This window comes from Carlito syrichta, unplaced genomic scaffold (genome assembly GCF_000164805.1).
Source record: "Carlito syrichta isolate Samal-C Ts95f unplaced genomic scaffold, Tarsius_syrichta-2.0.1 Scaffold170657, whole genome shotgun sequence".
Lineage (NCBI taxonomy): Eukaryota > Metazoa > Chordata > Mammalia > Primates > Tarsiidae > Carlito > Carlito syrichta.
Window position 1 is genome coordinate 13,683 of NW_007114753.1, and position 7,023 is coordinate 20,705.

Genomic DNA, 7,023 nt, shown 5'->3' on the forward strand with positions numbered 1-7,023 from the left:
GGGCTGGGGAGGGGAGGGGGAAAGAGAGGGGGTCACAGGCGGCCTTCAGTAGACACCAGAAGGTTGGAGTTCATTAGACACAAGCCCAGGGAAGCAATCGTCTCATTTGGACAGAGCCAATTAAGTCCCCGGGGCCTGTGCGAGAGACTGGCTAGAAGCTGGGGCAGAGCTGGCCCGCAGTTGGCCATTCCCAGTTGCCGCACACTGGAGCCTGGATGTGCCGAGCAGGTAGACCTTTAAGGAAATCCCTGCATTCTCCCAAAGCCCGCTGCTGACTTCTGTGTTCCTACTGAGTAAAAAGCCCTGTTTAAGATGGCTGGGGACTGGGGGCTCCATCAGAGGCCTCTGAGAAGGCTGTCTGACGGGCCTGTTTTCAGAAACCTGCATTCTCAGAAGAAATGGCAAACAAAGATTTTTTTTCTGGAGTCAGTCTCACTCTGTCACTCAGGCTGGAATTTGGTGGCATGCTCACGGCTACCACAGTCTTGACCTGCTGGGCTCAGACAACCCTTCCGCCTCAGCCTTCCAAGTAGCTGGAACCACAGGCATGCACCACCACACCTGGCCAGTGTTTTGATTTATTGTAGAGACGAGGTCTTGCCATGTTGCTCAGTGTAGTCCCGAGCCCCTGAGCTCAGGCAGTCCTCTCGTCTCTGTTTCCCGAAGTGCTGGATTACAGGCGTGAGCCCCTGCACCCAGCAATTTTTTTTTTTTTAATTGCTAGAACCTCAGCAAAATCCTCAACTCCAGTCCTCGGATCATCAGAGGCAGGATTGTGAGGCCGCTCCAGGGCGTCAGGCTTAGGAGCATGGAGTGAAGGGGATGGAAACATCGAAGTCGCAGCAGGCTCTGTGCTGCCCAAGTGTGTAACCTCGTGGCCACGGGTTGCCAGGAATCGTGAAAGCTCGGGCTGTGGCGTGGAGGCTTCTGACTTGTCTTCTGGCGAGGAGCCGCTCTCTCAATCAGGATCAGCTGTACTCCCAGGCTGCTTCTGCTCTGAGTGTCCCCACATCAGCTCAGATGACTTCCTCGTGTTCCACACGGGAGGTGGGGGGGGGGCACAAGTTATTTTCTTCCTTTATTTTTCTTTATATCTTATTTATGGCAGTTTACTTTGGACACCAGGAAATGCATCCAAGTGAACTTCAAATATTACCTTCTCTTACAAACCAGGCTTTTGATGTTGGCTGTGATCAGCGCTGCCTTCAGAGCAGCTGCCAAATGAAGATGCAAGTGGACGCATGTGTGCATGAGTCTGCTCTCTCAAAGCCGCTGGAAAACGACATTCAGGTTAGGTCGGCACGGCAGAGTCAAAAGGCTAAGCTAATTGGCTCGGCTCAAATGGCAGCTAAGTGGAGTCCGCACTTCAAAACCTGTGCTCCCCAGAAACAGCTGGGCCCCGGCAGCGGGCTCGTTAGCTAAAATGTTTATAATTAAAGGAGACTGAACAGGGACCAAAACTCCGGCGCTCTCCAGCCCACAGGCTTGAGCAGCCAGGAAATGGTTCGTATTCTTGTAGAGCTTGAATAAAAGAGGAGAGGCCCCCTTTTGGAATGAGGAGCTGTGTTGGAAGAAGAGTCTTGGCTGGGGGGAATTAAAGCCCCATTTCCTTGAAGACATCTGTTAAGCCTCCCTGAGCCTCTCTAAGCTGAGATCTCCTTTTTCTGCTCTGGTCACAAGTGGCCTTCCCTGCAGCCTGGGCCTTCACCTGCCCTGGCTAGAGTGGGAAGTGTGTGGAGTGAGGTGCTGATGAAGCAACGTGTTCCTTTTGCCATCAGTCTGTCAGTGACCTGCTTCCCAGAACCACCCCATCCCTACCCCCACCCCATCCCTACCCACCACCCCATCCCTACCCACCACCCCATCCCTGCCTTATATGGAGAAAGAAAAAGAGGTATAAAAGCTTTGCCAGGGATGTCCAGGCGGGAGGAAAGAAAGAAAGGCGCAAAGGCTATTCCTAGTGGAAACTTCAGAGTTGGGAGGGGAGGGATGGGAACTCCTGAAGCCTCGTGCTACTTGTGTCGTGGTAGGGTCCATGGGATGCTTGACGCCCACCCCCGAGGCCGTCTGGAGGAGGCCTGGAGCAGTCATTCGCTCTTACTGGTCCCCAGAAGAGGAGCTGGTCAGGAGAGGGGCATGGACATTGTCTGTGAACCTGGGGCAGGACTTGGTTAGACCAGTGTGAGACCCCGTCTGTGGAACCCCCATCCTACCAGGGATCTTCCGGGAGAAATGAGGCCATTCCACATGCCTTGGGAACGACCTGGCATGCCCCATGTCCAGTGAGTGTTGAGAGGTAGGGGAGCACTTCCAGAATGTGCTGCAAATTTCCACTCGACCCCTCCAAAAGTCAGGCGACCTCCACATTCAGACCCTCGGGAAGCTTGACTCCTCCTGCTGGGGCTGGGAGGGGAGTCTTGAAAAGAGGACCTCAAGGGTAGGTCCCGGAGTCCAGCAGCGCCTTGGACTTGGATCTTGGAACTCATGCTCATTGTAATGCCAGGTGTGTCCTTGAGCGTCTCTGGTCATCTGTAACATTTAGGTGATTAAGGTTCTTGTGAGAGTGAAGCCTGGTTATGCATCAGCTCTCTGACCCACAGTAGGACTCAGTTTGCGGACCCGACAGTCTCAGGTTGGAATCTGTCGCCTCGGCTGGGAGCTGGTTGCTGGCCGAGTCAGGCATGCCTGTGAACATCCGGTTTTTGCCTGTGTTTGCTGAAACGCGGCAAAGACGCTGAGCTTTGGTAAACAATCTTTAGGTGGCTCCGGAAGGGCAAGGACCTAGAACTTTTGTCCTACTCCACTTACAAGGGCTGGGCCTCGTGAGCAGGAGACTTTTTTTTGAGTTGGAGTCTCACTCTCACCCAGGCTGGAGGGCAGTGGAGTGCCCAACCTGCTGGGCTCAGGCAGTCCTTCCACCTCAGCCTTCCAAGTAGCTGGAACTACAGGCATGTGCCACCATGCCCGGCTAATTTTGTGACTTTTTATTTGGTTTATTTGGTTTATCGTAGAGACAAGGTCTCACCAGGCTGCCCAGGCTGGTCTCGAACCCACGGGCTCAGGCGATCCTCTCACCTTGGACTCCCGAAGTGCTGGGATTATAGGTGTGAGCCACCGCGCCCAGCTAGAGACTTGTTTCCTGACAGGCTGTGGACAGGTGGCTGCTAACCCGGCCCACAGAGCTCTCAGTCTGCTCCACACTTAGCTCTGTCTGGGCAGGACGCACACTTAGGGATAAGATACTGATCTCTCCTCTCCTCTCTGCTTGGCACAAGGCAGTTAAGCCTTTACGCACTCCTTAGCCAAGGTCTGGTTAGCATAGATTGGTTTGCTGATCTACAGAAATCTTCATTGTACCCTGGGTGGCCCTGGCCTACGTCAGCAGACTTCCTGAAAGTGCAGCTACTTGGAATTCCGGGACGGCACAGATAGGGAGCTAAAGGTTGGCCAGTTACTCCTGGCTGCTCCCTGGGTATTTTTAGGCACTACTCATTTTCACTTGCTGCTGATGAGCCTGAGATGTTTTTCTTTCTTCCACCCTCTGAGAAACCAAACTCATTTAAATATTTACAGTCTCAAAACGAAGTATGATTCACCCTGAGGAAATGTTTGCACGCTGAGACTTTTGTAAATAAGTGGCCTCCGAAAGGGACATCAGTGGGGAAATGGTCACACCTTGACCGTTCTGCTCTTAAGGAGAAAATACCTTTTTGAAAAAAACGGTGGCAACTCCAGGTCAGGTTGGAAGCGAACGCTAGCTGGGGTGGGGGCTTTCTTCCTAAAAGTGCTTCCACTTGTTAAGGGTCTTGCTTTTTAACAGTGTGACGTTAAAGGGCATAAGGCCCGTGCCTCCTTTAGGCCTTCTCAAGGAGAGCTTCACGGCCGGCCCTCCCCTCCACTGGACTTTGCAGCCTCCCTGTCTCCCCAGGCACTTGCCCCGCCTTCTCCTGCTGTGTGTTTCATCATAGCATCTTCTGATACATCATACACTTTGTTTTGTAATTTTGGTTCTTTGCTTGTGCTACCTCATTAGAATATAAACTTCCTGAGGACAGTTGTTTGAATTCTTCATCTGCTTTGTCTATCGCTCTCTGGCCCAGTGCCTAGAACAAGGTCCAGTAGGTGCTCAAATATTTAAGCAAATTACACAGAACACCCCCTAGTTGGGCTGTTCTCTTTATGCCCGCATTCATGCGTCTTTGAGAATTCATTGGCTGGAGCTGCCGGAGCTTGTAGCTGAGAGAAGGAAGGAGCCGAAGGATTTGTTATGTACTCTTTTTATAAAGCACCCTGTGGTCATTTCTAAAAATAATAAATGTGGAAACGATCAAGAAGTTAATTACTGGAGAATGACACGGACCTCACTAGTGCCTGATGTAGCCCTCTGTGGGTCTGACCCCTATCCCTCCAACTTTGTGCATGGCACTTTTTGCAAGGCACTGCTGTCCTGGTTTGGGGTAGTAGACTGTAGTGATAGTAGACTACTGGGGAGGACCAAAGGGGTCTAAGAGTCTCCTGCTTGGGGCACCTGAAAAATTGGGCAGCCTTCACGCTGACTGGGCTGGCTGGAGCATAACCCAGGTCTGAGACAGCAGCTTGAGAGATGAGAGCTTACCAAGCTCTTTCCAAGACGACGCTCCTGCATCTAAGAAAGACCTATGCTTCCAGAGAAGATTGAAGGGCAGGCTTTAAAGCTGGTTTGGCAAGTTGATCTTGGATGGATCCTTCCCGGTGGGAATGTGATGGCATCCAGAAACAAGTGACACACCTCCACAGAAGCGTGTGGCCCTGTCCGTTCGCAGAATCTCGAGATGACATTGTGAGTCAGCCCGTGTGCTGAAAGCATCTTTGTAAGCCTGTGGATGCTGTCCTTCCCTTTCCCCTAGAGATGGAATCCCTCCTTATCGCGTGGGGAGCAAGAAGCAGCTCCAGAGAGAAATGCATCGCAGCGTGAAGGCCAATGGCCAAGTGTCTCTACCTCACTTCCCGGTGAGTATAGTCTGGAGAGGGAGGGAGTCGCTGTTTTCTGCCATGCTGAGTCCGAAAGAAGAGGGAGGGAAAGGAGGGACGTTCAGGGAAGGCGGAGAGAGGCAGGACCTGTAGTCCCCTACGGGAAAGAAGAGGAGGAGAGAACTGGACGAGGAGCGTCACGTGTGGTTCTTCGGGTGGCGATGTGAGCAGAGTGATGTGTTCCAAGGCTCAGGGTGGCCTATTTTTAGACCTTTAGGTTTTCTGAATGCCAAAGGGGAAGTTCTCTGTGAGGAAGAAACCAAAGCAGGCCCTTTCTGGAAACACTAGATAAGGATCCATGCTTCTCTCCAGCATGATGGGCTCATTGTGTTCCCACCAGGATGGAAGCCCTCTGAGGGGAGGGGGTTTGGTCTGTTAACTTTGGTATCCAGAGACTAGAACAGTGCACGCATTAGTTGCTTAATAAACATTTGAATGAATGAATGTACTTAGAGGAATCTCTGCCCCCTCATGCAAGGAAAACCACATTCCTGAGACATTCTGCTTCTTGTGTTGACTGCACGGCTGTCATTTCAGTAATCCATTTATCTCTCTATTTGGCCATTTCTTCTCCCGACCCCTGAAGCCCTAGAAGGCAGCTGTTCTGTGTTATCGATTTCCAGCCCCAGAACTTGGCTTCCTATCTGCTGTTGTGTCTGTGCCTATCCAATGCTGAATGCATGAAGTTTGGAAGTGAGGAGCCCATGGGCAGCTTCTTCCTGTGACTGACTTTTCGGGACCTTCCCCCTTGGCTTCCATGCTTCCTAAAGCAGCTGCCAGCTCGTGGCTCCCTGTGCTCAAAAGAACTTCCCCACAGACATTCCCCTTTGAGCTCTGTGCTGCTTACCACAGCCTGGGATCCAGGTTGCAAGGGCAGCCTTCTTCAGGGAGGGGGAAGAGCGCACCCAGCGTCCGGCAGGTGTTGACGAGCCCCTCGTGCCAGCTTTGGGGAATCCAGTTGGTCTTGGTTATGTCACATTTAGAAAGCCATCCCATGCTGCGTGAGTGCGCAAACGGCAGCTCTTCTCTGAAAGTTCTCCACACAGAAGGGCAGACTTGCCCCGTCTTAAAATTAGCAGATTAAAGTGGATTTTCTGGGGACCGTCGGCACCCCCCCCACAAATACAAGTATTGGTAACGTGTTTTTGTTTTTGACGGGGGGCAGGGGGGATACATGTGCTAACAAAGCAAAATGCCGTCACGTAAGCTCGTGAATTAGATGATTTTGTCCTGGGGTGTGCAAGCTGACTGTCTGCATCCAGCAGCACTTTGCTCAGGAGCTGCACTGGACGAGAAGGCCTTCGACTCGGGGTCCTGCTGTCCGTGACTGGGTGGCCGGCCGTCTCCTGGTCCGGGGGAGAGGCCGGCGTTTGCGAGTGGCTTTCTGCTCCCCACCCCACGGGAAGGGGCAGAGCAGAGCGAGACAGGAGGAGGGCGACGGGGCGGGGGGTGGCTGCGAGGCGACGGGAGAGGCCCGGCCGCGGGGGCGCGCTGTCGCCGCTTTGGCAGGCGTCCCGGCCTCTTTGTATTCTGCACTCGATTTGGAGATGCTCCCTTTTCCCTCGATAGGTCGGCTTCAGGCAGCCAGGCTCAGCAGTGTTCTGCCACTAGCCTGCAGCAGCTTTCTTCATTTTCTGTACAAAGAGGCAGGGGGAGGGAAGGAGAAAGCGAGGGAGATGGGGCCGGTGTTGAGACAACACCGCCTCAAAGGTGCGCAGTGTGCGGCCGGAAATAAATCGCCGCCTCGCTCTGATCCGGGCCGCTTGACTCCCTGACCCCCGTTCCTCCCTCCCGCCTCCTTTCCGATCTTGTTTTTAAAATGCCAACCCCCTTTCTGTGTGGACTTCTCATTCCTTGGGCCGCACCCCCCCGCCTCGGAGGCCGCCTTTTTTTGTTTTTTGATGTCTGACAAGTCTTTGGAGATCTCCGACTTCAGAGGCGCTACTGATGGGCTGGTTGTACTACAGCGGGAACAAGCGGGGCCGCTCGGAGTGCGACCACTGCTCCTGCCCA

General features: G+C 53.2%; 1 protein-coding gene across 1 annotated transcript in view; it reads left to right on the plus strand.

Annotated features, from left to right (window-relative positions):
* The window catches only part of AXIN2 (axin 2), a 29,791-nt gene that overhangs the window by 13,482 nt on the left and 9,286 nt on the right, over positions 1–7,023 (plus strand). The window contains exons 3-4 of the mRNA XM_021709293.1: positions 4,887–4,989; positions 5,634–5,731. Coding sequence (XP_021564968.1) covers positions 4,887–4,989; positions 5,634–5,731 — 201 coding nt within the window. The remainder of the gene's footprint in view (positions 1–4,886; positions 4,990–5,633; positions 5,732–7,023) is intronic.